Here is a 19,530-nt window from a genome sequence, read left to right as displayed (position 1 = left end):
AATTCTGGAACGGTACCCTGATTTTTTTTTTACATTTTTCGTACAGCTGGTTAATTATTTATAAAAATTGAATGATTTAAATGAGGAACTTTTTTCAAATTCTCAAAAATTGTATTTTCTTTTCCAAACATTTCATGACCAGGCCCATGCAAGGCAGATTTTTTTTCTATTTGATTTTTTCAAATCTTTTAATTTTCTTGATAAACTAAAACGTTGTTTAAACGGTCTGAAAAATTCCCAATAATTCATAAAACTCGTATTTTTCACTCAAAACATTTCTAGACCGGTTTCATTATGAGATAGAAAAAAACTAGACAAAAATCGCTCGATAATAGAACCGGTCCAGAAATGTTTTAAAACGTGTGAAATAGAAGTTTTGATAATTTTTCTTGAATTTTTTCAACCGTTCAAACAATGTCTTACAATTAGTGGACAAAAAAAATTGAAAGTGTTAAAATAAATTGGAAAAAAGTCAGCCCATCATAGGCAAGGTCTTGAAATGTTTGGAATAAGAAATACAGTGTCTGCAAATTTTTTTATAACTTTTAAAAGGTCCTTTTTAAAATCACTTTAATTATTTATAAATAATTGAGGGGTTGAATAGAAAAAATTTGAAAAACTTAAGGGTACATAAAGAATTGAAAAAAAAATCAGAAATGGAGAGGATCGGACGTTGGTCGGCTTCGCACGGAATTCACCATACGTATATGAAGAATTGGTATGAGAAATATGTTATCATCGTCACCCTTTTCAAAAAAGGATCTCAAGGTTTTCATACGTATGACACATTTCTGTTCGTACGCGGGTTGTTATAAAACGCGATACCGTTTTTCCAGCGTGAATCGAAATCGAATCTTTATTGAGGGTGCGTGATGGTAAATATATGAAAGTATGAATATAAAATAACAATTCGAAAAAAGGGTCTATGTGTATAGAAATGTTTGCAGTACCTCGTCGTCGGGGAAGGAACATTTTCGAGGTAAGACGCATACATTGTGAAGCATCTGTGTCGTGGGAATTTCGTGAACTTTATGTAGATCCCTCGGGACTGTCAAAGATGGTACAGGATACATATATTTCCGTTCAACTCATAGACTGTAACTCGAAAACGCGTATCGAGTAATGCAAAACCGTATATATAGATGTAGTATAAATATCCAAGCCTTATACCTCTGTAAAGCTTTGGTTAAAAAAAAACGATGGATCGAAGTGAGTAACTTTACTTCGCGCCATTAGAATTTTCAGAAATTAAGTAAATCATAAGATACCGAATCAAACGTACCGATATTTTTGAAAAGCCAACACCTTAAAAGTAATTCTAAAATTGTAAATTAATAAAAATCTTCCCAACGTCTCGTGACGTTAACACGTTACTTCCTTCAACCTCGTAAAAGAATAAGTTTATATCGAATTTTTCCTCAAGACGTTGTTGCATTTCGAGAAAATAAAAATTCATTATTCTTCATTTTTTCTCAGATCTCAAAACAAGAGTGATATTGTGAAATAGGAAAAATCAATACATCAAATAATCTCACAGTCGTTCCAAAGTTCGCCCATACCTAAGGTATCTAACGGAAATTCGATTACATATAAGAGAAGATGGCAAAAGCCTGGATTCAAAAGAAACGCGAGTGACCGAAAATTTAGGGTTCGGTTTTTCTCCCGAGAGTTAAAGGACAGCCGCAGCGGCGGAGAGGAGTTTAAAAATTCAGGTTTCTTCACGGTATCCAAGGTGTATGGGATATGGTATGAATATACACAGACACACATGTATATATATATATATATGTACACATAGGCCCAGTGTGGATATAAAAGTATACACACACGTAAGCAGCAAAGAAGAAACTGTCCGGTCGAGAGAAAATTCTATTCCTCAAGTTCTCGAAGGGTGGGCGATGAAAAATTGATCAAATGTCCTACGTTTCACGTGGATATGTAGTGTACCGTATTAGCCCGAGTAGAAGTCGAGGTTTTTTGGCACCGATATTGCCGTAAAAATTCGTGCTCGACTTACACACGGGATCGACTTGCTTCTCGAGCATGTTTAGAAATTTTCTTTATCAATTGAAAGAACTTTATTTTCAACTCTCAAGTATAATAATACACAAATATGTCTAAAAAGGTATTATTAATAATAAATACGCCTATATACGTATACTTCTGTGATGGTAACTTATCATAAAATTCCACTAATATTCGGTGCTCAAACAAAATCCGTATAAAAAAAAAAATCGAAAAAATGGGATATATATATATATATAAAAGTCCAAGCGGTACCGCGAATCCCTGGATGGCATAGAAAATCTCGCGTTCTATGCAAACATAAGCAGCAAAACACCGCAAAAATGAAAACGGTTTATTTGTTCCTGTAATAGCTGTAATGATTTTCCACTTGACCCGTTTCACTCGACGAGAGATCCCTTCGCCCTTCCTCAAACTCCTGCGACTCTATTGTCTCTCCAACGTTGCCTGACAAAGAGGGATTTCCGGTTTACTCCTAATGACCGATCTCCACTTTGGTAGGTATATATACATACATATATGCCATGTGTCTCCCAAATGTATGCATGTATGCATGTATATGGGTGCATTTACAGGGTGCTGTACCATTTATCCCGCTCATTTTTTTTCTTCTTCTTTTTTTTCGAATTTTCAATATTTCTCAAGTTCCTATCATGTAATATTACTATACATAATTCGTTTCGCGATTTGCAGGATAGCTGTTCAAGCTATAATACGTGCTTATATCCTAAAATATAAATAAAATGACCCGGACCATTATTTATTTATCGAACAGCAGCCATTGTGCGATTCTTCAATTTTTTTGTTCCTCCCAAGGTTGTTTTTCCTTCGGTTATTTCCAAATAAGCGAATTCAGAGCCGATGTGAATGGACGCAAATGAAATATAGAATTCACTGTATGTGTATGTATATATGTGGCTGGGGGTGAGGGGTTGTGAGACGAAACGAGAGAGAAGGGATGCGGACGATTGAAAGCGCGAGAACTGGCTCATTCATGGAGTTTATCGACAGGCACGCGCGTTCGACGTCGACGTCGACGACGACGACGACGACGACAATGAAAACCGAGAGAGATAAATAAATAACTTGTTCTCTCCAATTCCATATCCTATATATCCTTTTCATTCCCCAACGCCGTTCTATTTGCGATATTCCCTTTGTTTGCAAAAATCAGAATAAAACCCTGTACACGTATATCTATTTTAGTGTATTTTCACAAAAGGTGTGTATAAATATATATATGAATAAAAAATATAATCTGAAATATAAAGATGGAGATAGAGGCATGGACGGACGCAACCACTTATCGACACCGAAGATTTGCAAGTATGTACACCGAAATTGGTGAGGCCTGATGGATTGGCAGAAAAACATACCAATAGTAATAGTAATAATTCTAGTAATCCAACTGGGTGAAATAAAATTGTACATTATTCTGTATATACAATGTAAATTGTATAGTACGATAACACAAAACTATAAAAAACGGCAGGTACTCGCAATTAGTAAGGATAATTAAATAATTTGGAATAAAAAAAATGAAAACAGAGAGATAGAGAGAGAGAGATTGATGATGTTTATAATAAGCTTCCTCAGCTATTTGTTTTGCATGATATTATAACATGTTGTTGAATTTATTTAATTTCTAATAAAACACACTCTTGATATTGAACTAATTTTACACCCAGCCTTTAACCTCTACTAGCAGTGCGTTCTACATTCTGACTCCTTCGTAAGACATACTCTTTTGTGCACTTTTCGTTTTCCTGAATTGGATTGCAATACTTTCATCTTGGCATGTTGCCCGACTCGTTCGCGATTTTACAGCTTGGAATAAACTCGCCAATTCTTTCTATAACAATTTGTTTACAGCCTTGAAAATAAATATACACCCGTTATAATACAGCCTCTGTCTTATACTCATAAACTGAACCGATTGCATTGCATTATTACTCGCGTCGCTCTGTTCCGCGCTATCTGCAGTTTATTCAACTCACTCTCACCCATAGAGAGTTGAGTGCGAACCTTTACCTTGTACCTGCAAAAAACCGGCTACCAAAAAAAGATTGATAAGCTGAGGAAACGTAAGCGAGTCAATCATGACACACGCACCAGACGTAACTGCAAACTGATAAAATACATGGCAAGCAAATGTCAAAGACTATAGTGTGACTAATGGTAAAATTAAGAGAATAACAGCCATAAAGTTGATGAAAATTAAAAATACCGCGACGCACAGTATAATTATACAAGTTACAATATACACAACGCAATACTGTTCGATTTTCCTCAAACTTTTTTCCTCTCATCCAACTGGCACGGAGATGAGAATATAAAATAGAGGAAAAAATTAAAAAAAAAAAACGCTCCGACAACGAAAAATATTACACGTAGCGAAGAAGAACCGGAAACCGTTATACACGGGCGCTATGTATTATATGGCTATGTAACGGAGCCATAGAGTTATACATGGTATACTAAATTTTGTAAAATAGGTGTGCAGTGAAGCGGCGAATTCAACGATGTTTAGAAATATTTTCCCGTAAAATCGTTGCTGGTCCGAGTCCAGAGAGAAACGGAGAGAGGGAGAGAGAGAATTTTGCGCATCGAATCCATCACGATAAGTCCAAGTGTATATTATATATATAACGGCATAAAAATAAAAATTTATGCGCATACATCGTTTCTGGGTTAGGATCAGCGCGGATATTTGTAGGACGAGATGGAATCGCCAAGCTGAGGAGGATGAGCAGGAGGCGTTTAATGGGTCCCAGTATGTTATGCCTGTAACGTATTATACACCTAGGAATAGCCAGGAAGCTTGAAGGCACGTTAAGCAGAGCGGGCAAACAGCCCCAAGGCCTGCTAATGCAATCAATTCCTCACTCTTCATTGCTACCGTTTAAGTTCCTTGGGGCCAAAAGGCCCCGAAGTTATGTGATCTCGAGAAAAAGGAGCGACCGAATTGGGCGGAAGGACGAAAAAGAAATCAAACATCGGGGAAACATCAAAATTTCGAATGATCCGAAACACGAGACTGAAAGTTCCGAAAGTGCTGAGTTCCAAAAGACCAAAATTCCGAAAAGTTAAAGTTCCGAATATGCGAGTATTTAAAAATCTGAAACATGAAAACTCGAAATGATCCAAGATTTCGAGTTCTGTGAATTTCTGGCTTGGTAAAATTTTGTCACTTTGATCTTTCACTGTTTTGGATATTGTTTATTTTTACGTTCGGAATTCTGATGGTTCTAATTTTTTATACACCCACTTATATATAAGTATACTTAAATTGTCGGAATTTTACTTTATCGAAAGTTTGTTTTTCGGAATTTCGTTCAATCGTAACTTGAATTTTCTAAATCTTGCATGTCGAAACTTTGTTGTTTCTTTAAAGTTTGATTTCTTCACCTCAAGTTTCGCTACCAACTAATTTCAAATTAGGTGCTTCCGAAGCATTTCAAATTCGGCTTTTCAACCCCGCCCCCTTAAGTTAGCAATCCGACTTCCAGCCTTATAATTCATGACTTCCTTCAAGAATCGGAGCCAAGTGTTACACAATAGTCAATAACCGGAACCTCGCCGAATCCATCCAGCGGATCAACGCCACGGAGAAAGAAATAACGATATTCCCGGTGAATCCACGCCATGAAGTTCCAAGTTTCAAGTTTCAAGTTCCAAGTTCCGAGAGCCGAGGGCGGATGGATGCATACGCGTATCCTGGACGAAACGGCGGCACTTTGATCCTCTGCCAACTCAATTCGCGGTACGTATCTACATATAAGCGATGCAGCGCGATGTAAGATTTTAAAAGTCTCCAGGATTGAATTCCACTGATCCTTCCAGCGTCGAGCTAGCTGTACAGAGACTCATCGTTCGTTTCGAGCTCCTCTCCTCTCCTCTCCTCTCCTCTCCTCTCCTCTCCTCTCCTCTCCACCGTTATTTGCGGCCCCAGTGCCTACTTATATTCGATATTTTATTAACGCTCCGGAAACGACACCTAAGCGTCCCATCGACCCAGAGGCGTTTCCGGTACGGTAGTAAATGGAAAATCGTTTGCTTCACGTTCATCGCGGTTTTTCTCCCACGTGCCCGTAGAATTATCCACGGCTCTGGGTGATCGGATCGATGGACTCTCCAATTGTTCTCGTTTTTGTACGATATTCGAGCCGAAAATTATGTTCGCGTGTCCGAAACAGTTTTTCCGACTTATTACTCTCTCGTGGTGAAAATTTTTCCGCAGCGAACACGCTGGTTTTTTTTACATTATCTACAGATGATTTCTACATGATAAAGATAATGTGAGTTAGATTCATTTTCCTCTGGATAAATCTACTGTTTGTTTTCATCTTTTTCCTACGTATAAAGATAAGATAAATTGTTTACGGGAACATTATAGTCGACGGCATTCGGAGTCAATTCTGTGATGTATTTTCACCAATACAAGTGATTCGATAAGAACGACTTTCTGAGAAAAAAAAGACAACTCTTCGCGATCTATTGAACTGGAAGAATAAACGTATAATTTCATCTCGGCAAATATTTTTTTAGGAATGGTAAAAAAGAAAGTTTTGTCGCTCGGAGTAAATTTTACACTCTATTTCACCAATCCCTTCGTTGCTTCAACAACAAAAAAATTATTCCCAGCAAAAAAAAAAATATATATATTCTGCTGAATCAGGAATTCTTTTTTTCTTAATTTATCATAGGAATTTTTGTTTTCAATAGTTCATATCTCTTCGATTATCTAGGCTGAGTCTGAGGATAATCTTAGCTTTTATAATATACGGATAATTGCGTGACAAACTATCCTTTGTTTTATCTAGAAGTATATTTGAAACGTCTATTTTTCAGATATGACAGATAATTCTCATCATCTGGTCCAGCAGTGCAAGGTTTAAATTTCGGAGCATGCATTTAGTCGGTCCCTGCAGCACAGTGGCATTTATAGAATGGATCGATCCCTGGCTGCAGCAGAGCGAAGCTTTGAGATGGTTATAGAAGAAAATGAGGAAATTGAATTTTCACTCGGTCGATGAAAACGACGAAATCATTAGCCGCGCTGTGTTGAAAGGTTTTGGGACCAAGTTGAATTGAGGGTTGAGTTAAGGGTGGCCTCGACGAAACGAGAAGCGGAAAGACCGCGGTCGTAAATAAACTGTATATGTATATACATATAATAAGTATCGACGCATGGCCTCACCGAGACTAAAATCAGTGACATAAAGAGTGATTAACATCCTGTTGATGATATCGTTACTGCTACAAGTTTAAATACCGTATAATAAGAGTGATTTTGTAAATCTACACTGAAACGAAACTTTGTGCTTCTTTAAAGAAATCGATTTGTAAAGATATTTTGTAGATTGTTCGTGGGAACACAACATTTTGTTTTAAGTACCAACATTATTGAAATGAGTGTTTAAAAATCGCAAAAATATTTAATTGAACAAAATATAGTTGTAAATAGAAAAATTCGATTTTAATTTTGTCAATTTACTGAAATATTACTGTTTTTCATGGTAATATCACAATATTGAACCCTCTTTGGTAAATTCAACAAATCGCTTCATCCAGTTTACTGAATCTTTTCGGTGGATAAAGATCGGTAAAATTTACGAAATCACGAGAGCTACTAATCGATTACCGTTATCAAATAACAGGCCACATCGCGAATCTACAGAATTTTTCGTTGAAGTGGCAAAATACTCTCTGTAACGCGTTAAAAATTCTTTCCCGCCAGAGAAGTACGATGAGCAGTTATCAGGAGGGGCTCGAGGCATCTGTCTAGCACAATCAGTAGGACTAAATAATTCGTGGTCTAATGCGACTGAATCAGCCTGTCGATTCGCAATGGCATATTTATTTGCCCTTCGTTCATGTGATGTACATTCGATATAGCATAAATTACAAACAAACTATAATTTTTCCAGTTACAGTAGTTAAACAATCGTTTTTCAATCCTTGCGAAATGACTCCACTGTGGAAATCTGACTTCGCCGTCCCAACAGAATCTATGGGATTGTTGTGTCAAGCATTCTCTTAGACATCACTGAAACATCTCGTTTTCCTCGCACCATAAAATCAGCCAACTTTTTGGTCGTGTAAAAATGATGTTTCGAATTAAGCCTAATCATAAATCAAATTTTGGTCATGACGAGCGTTTTTTTTTCCAAGTGTACAACAGAAGATGGGTAAAAAAATCTGCGTATTCGCAATCTGCAGCGTTATCAGAGAGAGAGAGAGAGCGAAAAAAACCTTTTCTCTAAAACGGTGTTATAATACCTCGAGACTCGATGAATCGAAAAAACAGGAAAACTGCCGCTGGCAAGCTATTGCAGTCCGACAACTTGAGGATGATCCGTATACCTACAACCTGCAACGTATGCGCATGCGTATGCACATAAATAAAATATGGGTAAAAGGTGAAGTTGAGGTAGAGCGAAGGTATCAAAATTTAACGCGAGGCGAGGTAGGTAGTCCGAGGCCGGCGGTGGTTGTTTCTCTCCGTTTCAAAGCAATTTGCTATTCATAAGAGTCGTATGCAAAGCCAACGCGGCGGCACCGACGACGCCCTGGAAGGCGCTGCAAGCTTTCGGCCGAGTAAGTCGAGGGTTTATTAGCTGCTGGAGCTTCCAGGCGATGCTGCAACGTCGACCCGAAGCCGCAGCTCGATTGCGCCTCACTTCACCGGACTGTAAACGAGGAGGTTCAGGATGCACGCATTATTCCACCCACCTTAAACTAAAAGCGAGGGAGAAGAATGAGAGGGAAACATGAGGTTGAAGGTAGTAAAGTTAACTAGTAACGATACGTGCGGAGAAAAAATCGTTATCAGGCAATTTTGAGATGACTTTCAAGAATTTCGCTTTACAGAATCAGTGTAAATTTTGTTTAAATAATGGTTTACTGAAAATTCGGAAAGTCACATGTATACCGTTACTAGCTTTATACTCAAATTTAAAATGGTATTATAGACAGTTTGAATTCCATGTGAAGAATAACTGTGTACGTATAATAGAGTGTAACGATATGCGTATGACTTTTTCTTTTTTCTTTTTTCTTTTATCCTTCCGCTGTGACGCTCTATTTTTTATCATCCCCTTCTTTTCTCTTTCTTCCATAGCTGCACGGGGGGCGGTGAGAAAGGGCGTAAATAACGGACGATTCGCGTGCCAAGGAATTCGGGGGATTCCTGCTGGGGATTCGAAGGGTAGAATTTTATCGGACTTCGCATTTCGATATATGGAATTTCGATCCGTTTACGACTGGCGGCCGGGATGACTGGAGGGAGAAGAAAGAGAGAGAGATAGAAAAAGATAAATAATATAGGATGTATAAAGAAAAAAGAATGGAAAGAGGATGTAAAAGAATAATATGGAAAATAAAAATGGAAAAAATTCTCTTTGAAGGTGAAAGAGGAGTTTTGGAAATTCGAAACCGTGGCGTAAAAGTTGATGAAAGAATGGCGGACGATTCGATAAGGCAACACCTGCAGATTGAACGAGTTTTCTACTTGGTGACACGTATATACGTCATTTCGTACGAGAAGTTCATTTTTCAAAACTCGTTGAGCTACCATCTGTACACACACGACCTTCCTTTGCACGCGTAGCGTTAAAATAACGTGCTAGGTATTATAATTTTGTTTCAACAGGTGAAGATTCTACGATTGTTGTACAGAATGAAACGATATATACTATCAAACAACATATTATCAACTCCGATCTCATTTCGGCAACATTAACAATAAACTCGTTATGCAAAATAATCGTTTCGAACGTAAATTCATTAACTCATCATTTATCTGCTTTGAATATGTTACAGTAGAAAAAATGAATAAATAAATAAAATAAAAATATTCCGAGAAACTTGCAACATACGTTATTAAAAACAACGTGAAACGATGTATACCTACTTGCATTTCGTCACCAATTGATTTCCAATTGTACAACTTTGAATTATAAATAGAACGGAAAAACTACTTTACCCTCGACTTTACCTACGTACTAGAGGTTGAATCAGAAAATATTGGACACAATTTTCACGATTGATTCGAGAAAGCTTATATCCGAACGATAAGAGCAAGAAAAGAATATATAAAGTTTTCATCGCATTGAATATCGACTGCAAGTACATGAATGTTAAAAAAGATGCCCGTTAAATAAGGCGACCACCCGCCTGCAAGTTTCAATAAGCACAATGCGTGTGTGTTGCAATTAAATTTGGCAGGGATCTTCGCATCAAGATCTCGATCCAACCTCTGCACGATTTGGAGTTGTGAACTATATATGTATTCTGGTCTGTACATAGGTATAAACATAGGACACGTATATATACCCAAAGTAGTATGTAATACGTGACAGAGCTGACTAGATATAGGCCGGAGGATACACGACTAGCTGAACGGATTTCGGGGAGGGAAAAAAAAAGGAGATGAGGAAAAATCGGCTATCCTCATACGTATATATATATATATATATATATATATATATATATATAAATACGATGAACAAGAGGCGACGCGACGCGACGTGGGGCAGCGAGGAAAAGTTAGGGAGCCAATTTGGCAGGAAAAAAACATCCAGTCAAACTATGCGAGGCATAAAATCACCGGGAAGGAAATCGCACCCCGTGCCGTACATTTCCGGAATATTTTAGTCCGGGCAGCTATACGAATCCTAATACACATATACAGATATTATTATTGTTGTTCTTATTATTGTTAATGTCTACTTGACAGTAGTTGGTATATGTATGTAATCGTATACACGTGTAATTGTATGTATATAAACTTATGTAAATAAATGAATTTATCAAGAAAATGGCACAAATTTGACATGTATAAGAGTTACTCACAATTATACGCGTTTAATAATCTCGTTCCTAATCAGAACAACATAATATATGCATACCTACTCGTGAGACTCATGCAAGCGTTGTAATGTGAGTATGCATACATGTGGTTGTATTTAGTGACACATGATTCATGAATATATGTATATAAGGATAATAATAGGCAGCGTCACGCGATTACAAAATTTCACTAACGAAATATTGTTTCTGAGATAAACAAGTGTGTATGCTGTATATATGTGTGCGTGTGTGTCTGATTGTGACGTAAATTTATATTGTTACGTAATCAATTCGCACAAACACAGCAGCAAATCGGAGTCATATAAATATATATATATATAGAGATATTGTACGAGAGCAAAAAAGAGAATGCTAAAGAAAATTGTCAACAGAATTCTTGACGCTAACCTAATAGGAAATAATTATAGGTCAAAGAACTGAAGAGTTCTATACAATCTTATTTTTGACTTTTTTGTTATATTTTTTTTGGGGGGGGGGGGGGGGGGAGGGGAATTAATTTGACGCGTTTAGAATCGTACAAGAATGAATCATATGAATAAAATCGGATAAAAAATATTCAAACTCGAATTATCATTATTATTTATCAAAAACGAAAACAAATGATAATTAAAGCAATAGCAGTAATAACAATAACGATAATGATATTAATTTCTAAACTTTTTTCATTCTCTTTCTCATTATAGCGTCGTTCACATTTGTTTGATGCAATCTGCAGAAGTAGACATAAATCGTACTTCTGGCCGGACTGGGCAACCTCTTTTTTTTTTAAACCGTTTGATTGTAACTATCATTACATGTTTCTTCAAACTCTGTGTTGCGGCGAATACGAGCAAAGAAAAAGGGTTACAGTAGGTACCAAAAGAAAAAAACCTTCCCGTACGAACATGTCATAATAATTGTAAATAAAAATGTCTCTCACGTAAGTATAGAATACAAAGAATCTTCGACCCGGTGAATGGCAGACAATCGGGTTTGCCGAACTATTTTCACGCCCGTAACCTTCAACAACTTTATTATTATTACATACCGTCGATAGCTGTCAGCTTCGGAGAAAAAAAACTTACATAGCAAAGAAACATTTCACATATTTATAATGTATCTGTGAATAAAAGAAAGAAATCTGATATAATCACGTCACATCTGTTTCTTTTTCGTTGAATATCATGCGTAAAATTAACAATTAACATATTTTTCGAAGGCACGCTTGGAAAGTTAGATTTCTGAAGTCTGCGGAGCGTGCGTAAAATCCCACATTTCCGAACAGTGCGGTAAAACAACGCTGGCGCATGTGCATGGTTCAAATTCTTAATTTTACACACTAGGACTTCCTTGACGCAACCGGACTTTCCGATGACTTCGTTTTAAGCACGTGTAAGTCGAATAAATCGTGATCGCACAATTCGGGAATGACTTTTAACAGGATTTGGTTTATTTCAAAGTATAAGCACCGTTTGTTAGATTTCAGTCGTAAAGGTGCGAAGTAACGATTATTTCTAATTTCATAAAACGATTGTAGTTCTTAATCTCTTTCAGTAGCATATCTGTTTAAATTTCCGTTAAATTGACACAAAAAAAAATATGACCCAAAGGCTTTCTTTTACCCCCTTGTAAACATCACGTGAAAAAATTTTTCATGCAAAGATTATTTCCACACAGCAATAGATACATACATACATGTACGTATATTGTATAGGAACTCACAATGCACTGCACATTTATGCAATACCCTTAGCAAAGTTAAATTAGATCCGAAACAAGGGAAAACTCGGGGGCGATAAATTGAATTGCGACTAGAATATTATTATTGACTTACGCTAACGTTGAGTCGTCCCTCCGTCATAGCTGCTGCTGCTGCTGTTGCTGCTGTTGCTGCTGTTGTTGCCGCACGTCGTGACTCAAATTCGCAAATCCAGTATACAGTTCCCAATCAGCGGTCACCCAAACTTCACACTTTGCATGCAATTTCAATCCATCAGTTCAACTGAGCAGTCTTCTTACACTTTTCGTTTCCACGAAATAGGGAATAAAGATGTAAGGATGAATAGAGGATGAAGAAGTGCTATTTCGAGATGTACATACAACATCCACGGACTTGTAATTAGATGAAATCCTAATTCGACTATAAAAACAAAAAACTTTTCTCTAGTTCAGCGAAGAAAACAAATGAACGCGCGCGTTAAATCCCGATTTCTCGCCATTATTTTTGTTCCGTTTCAAATTTTCGTTTCTTCCTTCTACGTAGGTATATGTATATATACAGTTTTGTGTGTATATTGTTGCCCCGATCAGATTTCTTCTACTATACGTATAATATTTTTACGATGCTTTTAACGTATAACAATAACCGAACGACGTAGCCAGGTAATATCGCGTCACTTTTTGTCGTCTGCACTCTCGATCGTAAGACGACGATGTTGAAACCGACGCGACAGAGCGACGAGGATGATTTATACCCGTCCGTTCTATTCGCTTCGAGTTCGACATTACGACGTCAAAAGAGAGAAGAATAAACTGAAGGAGACGAAAGAAAAATCAAAAAATAAAACACCTCTGCGTCAATCCGACACGATTTTTATAACATTCACCTACATTCGCGGGTCTTTTCGGGTAAAAACAAAAGCCTAAGGATAACAGAAACCTTGAAGCCCATTTCGCAATGAAGGAAAATAGAAATAAGAATAATAAATAAGCATTATTTTGCAATCGGTGGCAATTCTTAGAATATTACATAAGGAAACACCAAACTTCAATGAATATTTCTTATTTCTATTCCTGTTTTTTTTTCCTACCGCGTGACGGGCTTAACACTCGATAACAAAAACAGGTTAGGTTAGGTTAGGTTAGGGTTCACTAGTTCGCTGTGGTGAAAAAAAAACAGAAGCGAGAATTTAAAGAGAAACCGAAACAGCAAAAGATGAATAAAACAAAAAAAGAAAAAAGAAAAGAAAACAAAAAAAAAAATAACCCGAATAAAAAATAGTAAAAGAACAAAAACCAATCTAACTTCACAAATGGATATAGAAACGATGTTTCACGCACTGCATCTATCGCACATAGATTATCTATTAAATACAATAATAGAAATAAAACTAAAGAAAACCAACCAGAATCGACAGATCGATCGAAATGTCAAGAACACAGTCGATGATTAAACAAACGACGTCACAAGGAAAGTTTGAAAACTTCGCGCCGCGCGTTGCGAACAAACGACAGGCGATGTAAAGAAGCCGCGTAAAATGCGCGTGTTCAGCGCGCGACTGCCGCCGGAGAACTGAAGCCAGAAGCATCGCGCCGCGAGTCTCTCTCTCCCTCTCTTCTTCCCCCCTCTCTCAGTCCTTCTCTCTCTCCCTCCTTCTCTCGCCGATCACCGAGGGCGCGAGACTCGCGGCCAGCGTCGAGCGAAGAAGGTACGAAAGGGGGGGAGGAGGGGAGAAATGCTCGAGGAGTTCGGGAGTTAGTTCTCGGGGTGGTGATCTTTGGAGGGGATGAAACGGCGCCGGGGGTGAAAACGAAGGTGCGAGGGGCTCCGCCGTCCGTCGTGGAACGGTAATACCTGTTGAATGCCCGCACCTTCCTGCTCCTCTCCTCTCTTTTCCCTCCTTGCCCTCCTCTTCTCCTTGTTCATCGGTCTCTTCTTACCGCTCATCTCATCTCATCTCCTGCGAGAACCGCCGCTCGCGCCTTACTTTTGATCCTAGAGTCTCCTCCTTCGGTATGCCATCAATCGCGTCTCAGTTTCGACGCTTAATTTATCATGGGGTTCACGCGCGACCTTCTTTTTAACATTCGCCTTTTGTGCTTTTGCATCTTTCACCTTCCTTTTAAACCGAAAACTCATTCTGGGTAGACATACTTTTGTCGTTACCGTTTCATCGGGATCCGATTTTTCCGAATCTAGCCAATGCGTTGTCTACACGCGCGGTCACTCGAACGCGGGCTAAATCGAAAGTTGCTTTTTTATTTTCTTTTTCTTTTTGTGGAAAACTATTTCCTGAAGTCTAAATACTGTATATATATACATATATTTTTTTTCTCGAAATTGGATATCAAGATATTCTAATTTGAGTACCAAATTTTGAAAATTAAGTCGTCTCTTGAAGAAAATTCATTTCGTGGCGGAGAGTGAATAAATTTTTGAATGAAAAAGTTAAACTAGGGTAGTGAAAAACAACGGGAAACTGGCATCAATCAGCGGAAAATAAAAAAAAATCGCCCTTCTATTAATCGCTTCTTACAGTCTCTATAGTAACAACATTATAAAACGAGTAAGATAGATAAATGTGGGAAATAACCGTCCACTGATAAACAAGAATTATCTGTTATTGATTCGATAAAATATTTCTTTGCGAAAGGCGGAAAAAATATTCAACGGACAATATTCTTTTTCACATTCATGAAATTCTTTGAAGGCGCTCTCTGTCATCCGAAGATTGCGTTATACAATACGTGCGTAAATTTCGGTAGGCTGTATTGAAGCTCCAGCTTATTCCGCAGGTTCAAGCATCGCGATCGCAGGCGAGAAAATTGAATTTTCATTCCGTCCTCGAAATCATTAACCGCCAGGGCGTTACGGCGAGGCTTTGAGGAAGTTCAAGAGGCATTTTGAGAGGCTTAATAAAGTCGGCATATTTCAGAAGCGATTTCAACCTCTTCCGAATCTCCCGCAAACGTAACTCACCCACCCCCTATCTGTAAATTATATATGCGTTGAAACGCTGCTGCTGCTGCTGCTGCAGGTTCGTCCTTTCTCCAAAATCGAACCCGTTCCTTGATCTCGGTCTTCCAAAGGCTTCGGGCTTGATATTTCATGCGCGAATCTCACCGCGTTCTTCTGTATAACGAGCCGGATTTTACTGATATTCCGGCGGAAATTTAGCGCAAAAAGTACCGTGAATGAATGAGAAAAATTGGAGAGGCTGACCGCGTTACAACGTTTTCTCGACTCGCTTGATTTCTTATTTTCCGCAAGTCCTTACGTGCACCTGCCGTCACAAACTAGTAATGATGGAGAAAATAGTCCAACAAAAATAAATTTAAAGGTCCGGATCGAAGCAGTGATTGCTTAGGAAATACGTGTGCGGAGTGCAGAACGACGCAGGGTGAATGTGTGCAACCTAATATATGTATACGGTAGTATATATGCATGTGCAGGTATAACGTCGCGAGGGAAACCAGCTTCGGGTTTTCCGACATGCAGACATAAGCCGCGAGTGGCAGCAACTGCACGTGACTACCGACCCCTTTATGCCTGGTCCAGAAGGCAGGAAGCCTTTGACAGGGCGAGAGGAAACACGGAATTTCAAATCACGTGTTGCACGCCATTTCGTAAGAAGTGGGCGAACACTTTTAAGGGGATGCCCTGGTTGATTTTAACGTTGTCGTACACACATCTTCAGACATCAAAGTCCGCGTATTTTAAAAGCAAAAAGGGCTTGACAGCATCATTTTGTAAACAATACCGAACAAAAAGACTCCAACACATTTTTATTAGATGCGGAGATAAAGAAATTGCACGAAAACTACGAATTCACTATTGCGATTTCGTAGTTTTCGTGCCGTTTCTTTATTGTTGCATCAAATGAAAATTTGTTACAGCCTTTTTGGTTAGAATTTTGTATAGAATGGGGCGGTTAAGCCCGTTTTGCGTTTATAGCAAGTGGACTTCGATGTCTGTGGATATGTGTAACGTGGACGTCGAAATCGACCAGGGCACCCCCTTAATTTACCCAGAGATTATATGGTTCCTGCAGCATGTTATGAACTAGATATTTTTCGTGTATATTAATAAATAACGGTTCAATATAAGGATACGAAGGACGACTGTGTCTCATGCAATGTGATAAATCTGTGATAAATAATATCATACTCATTTTCAGCATGTATAACGTAATCGAAAAGATTGGACGGGGTTGAAATACGAATTTTAAACGTTCCAAAAACGCTGAATTCCGAATTTTTCGGTGACGAAACTTAAAGAAATGAAAAAATTAAAAAATCTGAAATATCAAAATTCCGAATGATCGAAGATTTTCGATTTTTCTATTTTTCCACACCGAGTCGGTGAGTAAACTACGCTGTGTACAAAATTCGCTCTATCGTAGAGCTTGAATTTTCAGAATCTTGCATTTCGGAACATTGAGTCGTCGGCATTCCGCCCACTCAAAACTTGTTGTTTCTTCAAAGTTTCATTTCTTTACTTCAACTTTCACCGACAAATAATTCGGAACTAAGCGCTTCCGGAACTTCAACCCCTTCCCAAAGAGATGAGAATAAAAACGGGTAAGATAAAAATAAGTGTAACATCTTTATTTCATAACACAAAAGATAAAGATAAAGTACGACCTGAATTTATGAAAAAATATTGTACCTGGTATAAAATTCTGCAGACAACGTCCGCGACAATTTCAACATAAATTAACCGGAAATTACACGAATTGAAGAATTTGATCCGAGCAAAAGGTACACATCGGTTGTGTGCAGGGTAAAAAAGGTGCGAGGAGACGATGTCGGGCGGCAGGAAAGGGCGTCTCGTGGGCAGCTTTTCTCAATTAGTCGTGTCGGGGCGGTATGATTCAAGATATCAAAAGCTTTGGCCTCGCGCGCTGCCCGACGGATGAGGAAAATAGCCCGGGGCTACGGAAGGACCCGCAGACTGTATCAAAGGGAATCCGCTAGGTGGAATTCCCGACTCTGCCCTCTCCGGAGTGCTAAATCATCCCTCTCCCCCCCCCCTCTCATCCGTATCTGGCTTTCCACCCTGTTTTTCGTTTTCTACCTCGTCTTCTATTTTCTCCTTGTACCTCCTCCTTTTTTTTTTTAATTATCTCCCGAGGTATTGCTCGCGACGTTAACGACGCTTCTTATGCTTTGCTTCATTTCTCTGCGTCGTCTTCCGTAGTCGGGGCCACTCTTAATTATATTAATTTAAAGAGGTGTGCGCGTATAGATTTAAAATAATAAAAATGTTTATGTATATGTATGGAAAAAATGTCTGGCAAATGCCTAGAATTTCATGCCGTCGTCGGATCTCTTACGTCATATGAATTGTTTCTCTTTGTGTCTGATCCTTTGAGTCATAGTGGTAAGTATTCTTACCACTTATTTTATATCTATTTTTGTATGTTCAGAGAACTTTTCAACACATTTCTTCGCGGTTTTATCGCAATTGTAATCAGCGACCGCATAAACAATAGACTACTATCTTGCTTTAGAAGTTGAATAAGCACAATAATGTGTGACTCAAAGGGTTAATTGAATCTTTTTCTTTCCCTGACGACTTTATGGGCATAAAAAAAAAAATTTCCGATCCTGATGCTGGATATCGGAGCAAACGGATGCTCTGGGATGATAAAAAAGAAATTTTTTCTTTACACGTAATATCGCCTTATTCTTTTTATAATCGCAATAAAGAAATTTCCGCCGGAAAAAACGTTTTTCTTCTTACCAGTTCTTCGTCCATTTTCAAGGAAATTTCAACGTGAAAATTGCAGAAAATTTTTTAATGTTAAAAAATAAAAATAAAAATGTAAACGTGGAGTCTCTCACTGCGAAGTTCGATGTGAATTTCAAGTACGAAAGGCATTCATGTTTCTTTACCCGTGTTTGCATTTTCCAGCTTCATATACATATTATTATCATATATATGTATATGTATTCACGTATCCTCGACTCGTAGGTATAATGTTTGCGCGTGTTTTACAGTAAATTTCTATTAGATACAAGGCGAACTTCAGTTTAAGTTTAAGAAGAGCTTTGTCTGCTGTTTTAGAACTTATTTTGTGCCCATATTGTAGCTGTACAATATACCTTGGGATATTATAATGTGCTTACATAAGTGATCAATGATTAAGCTTGTTTTCAATACTTAGGCGTAATTCTGATGAGGTAACTTCGGGCAACAAGCTGCCGGCTAAAAATTCTGCTAACGAGCCTGTCGTCTCAATAATTGATGTCATCGTTAAGAGGCCGATCACGTATACAACAATAATTAAGTATAGAAGATTGAAGATTGAAAATAGTAAGAAAAGGAAGAGAAATTTCAGCTGCTCCAACATTGTCTTCCAATTAAGCTGCTAAACGTAAACTTTTTTAACAATCGCTCCATTGAACGAGATTTATCTTTACCAATTTTTTTTTTTTTTTTTTCTTTTCTTGTTTTTAACAAACAAAAGAATGAAGAATGGACTCGGGTAAACAAGTAAATGGCCATTCCGTACATACGTTATTGGTATACATAGGCATTAAGGTAAATGTGCCGTTTCCCTTTGCTGAGGTTGGAAAGGAAGAAAGAAAGAACGAATCGAGGGAACCGGACGACGTAATAGGAAATCGTTTAAAGGAAATTGGAACTTATGGCGAATTGTCGGAGCTTTTCATCGCAATAGGATGCAGTCGTTGGCTCGTGCGAAAACCTTTCAACGTTACCAAGTCCCATCGCCCTCTTCGACTTTGCTTTCCCCTGCCAATTTACCAAAAGTACTTGCGAGGTCCCTCGTTTTTCCCTCTCCCATTTCATTTCTTTATATCTACATTACGAACTAATCAACACGCTTATTAACCTCGTTCACAATTAATTCTTTGAAACTTCTCGTTTTCATTTTACAGTTTCATCAAGCTCGAAACTTGTAAAAA

General features: G+C 38.0%; 1 protein-coding gene across 2 annotated transcripts in view; it reads right to left on the bottom strand.

Annotated features, from left to right (window-relative positions):
* Positions 1 to 19,530, bottom strand: part of LOC124405143 (venom dipeptidyl peptidase 4) — a 183,263-nt gene that overhangs the window by 137,425 nt on the left and 26,308 nt on the right. The window contains exon 1 of one of the 2 annotated variants that reach the window (XM_046879804.1): positions 12,713 to 12,943. The exons of the other annotated variant lie outside the window; for it this stretch is intronic. Within the exon in view, the coding sequence (XP_046735760.1) occupies positions 12,713 to 12,739 (27 nt within the window). The 5' untranslated portion in view covers positions 12,740 to 12,943. Of the gene's footprint in view, positions 1 to 12,712; positions 12,944 to 19,530 lie in introns of those variants that run through there. 2 annotated transcript variants of the gene reach the window in all.

Source organism: Diprion similis, chromosome 4 (assembly GCF_021155765.1).
Source record: "Diprion similis isolate iyDipSimi1 chromosome 4, iyDipSimi1.1, whole genome shotgun sequence".
Lineage (NCBI taxonomy): Eukaryota > Metazoa > Arthropoda > Insecta > Hymenoptera > Diprionidae > Diprion > Diprion similis.
This window is presented reverse-complemented; position numbering and strand designations above follow the sequence as displayed.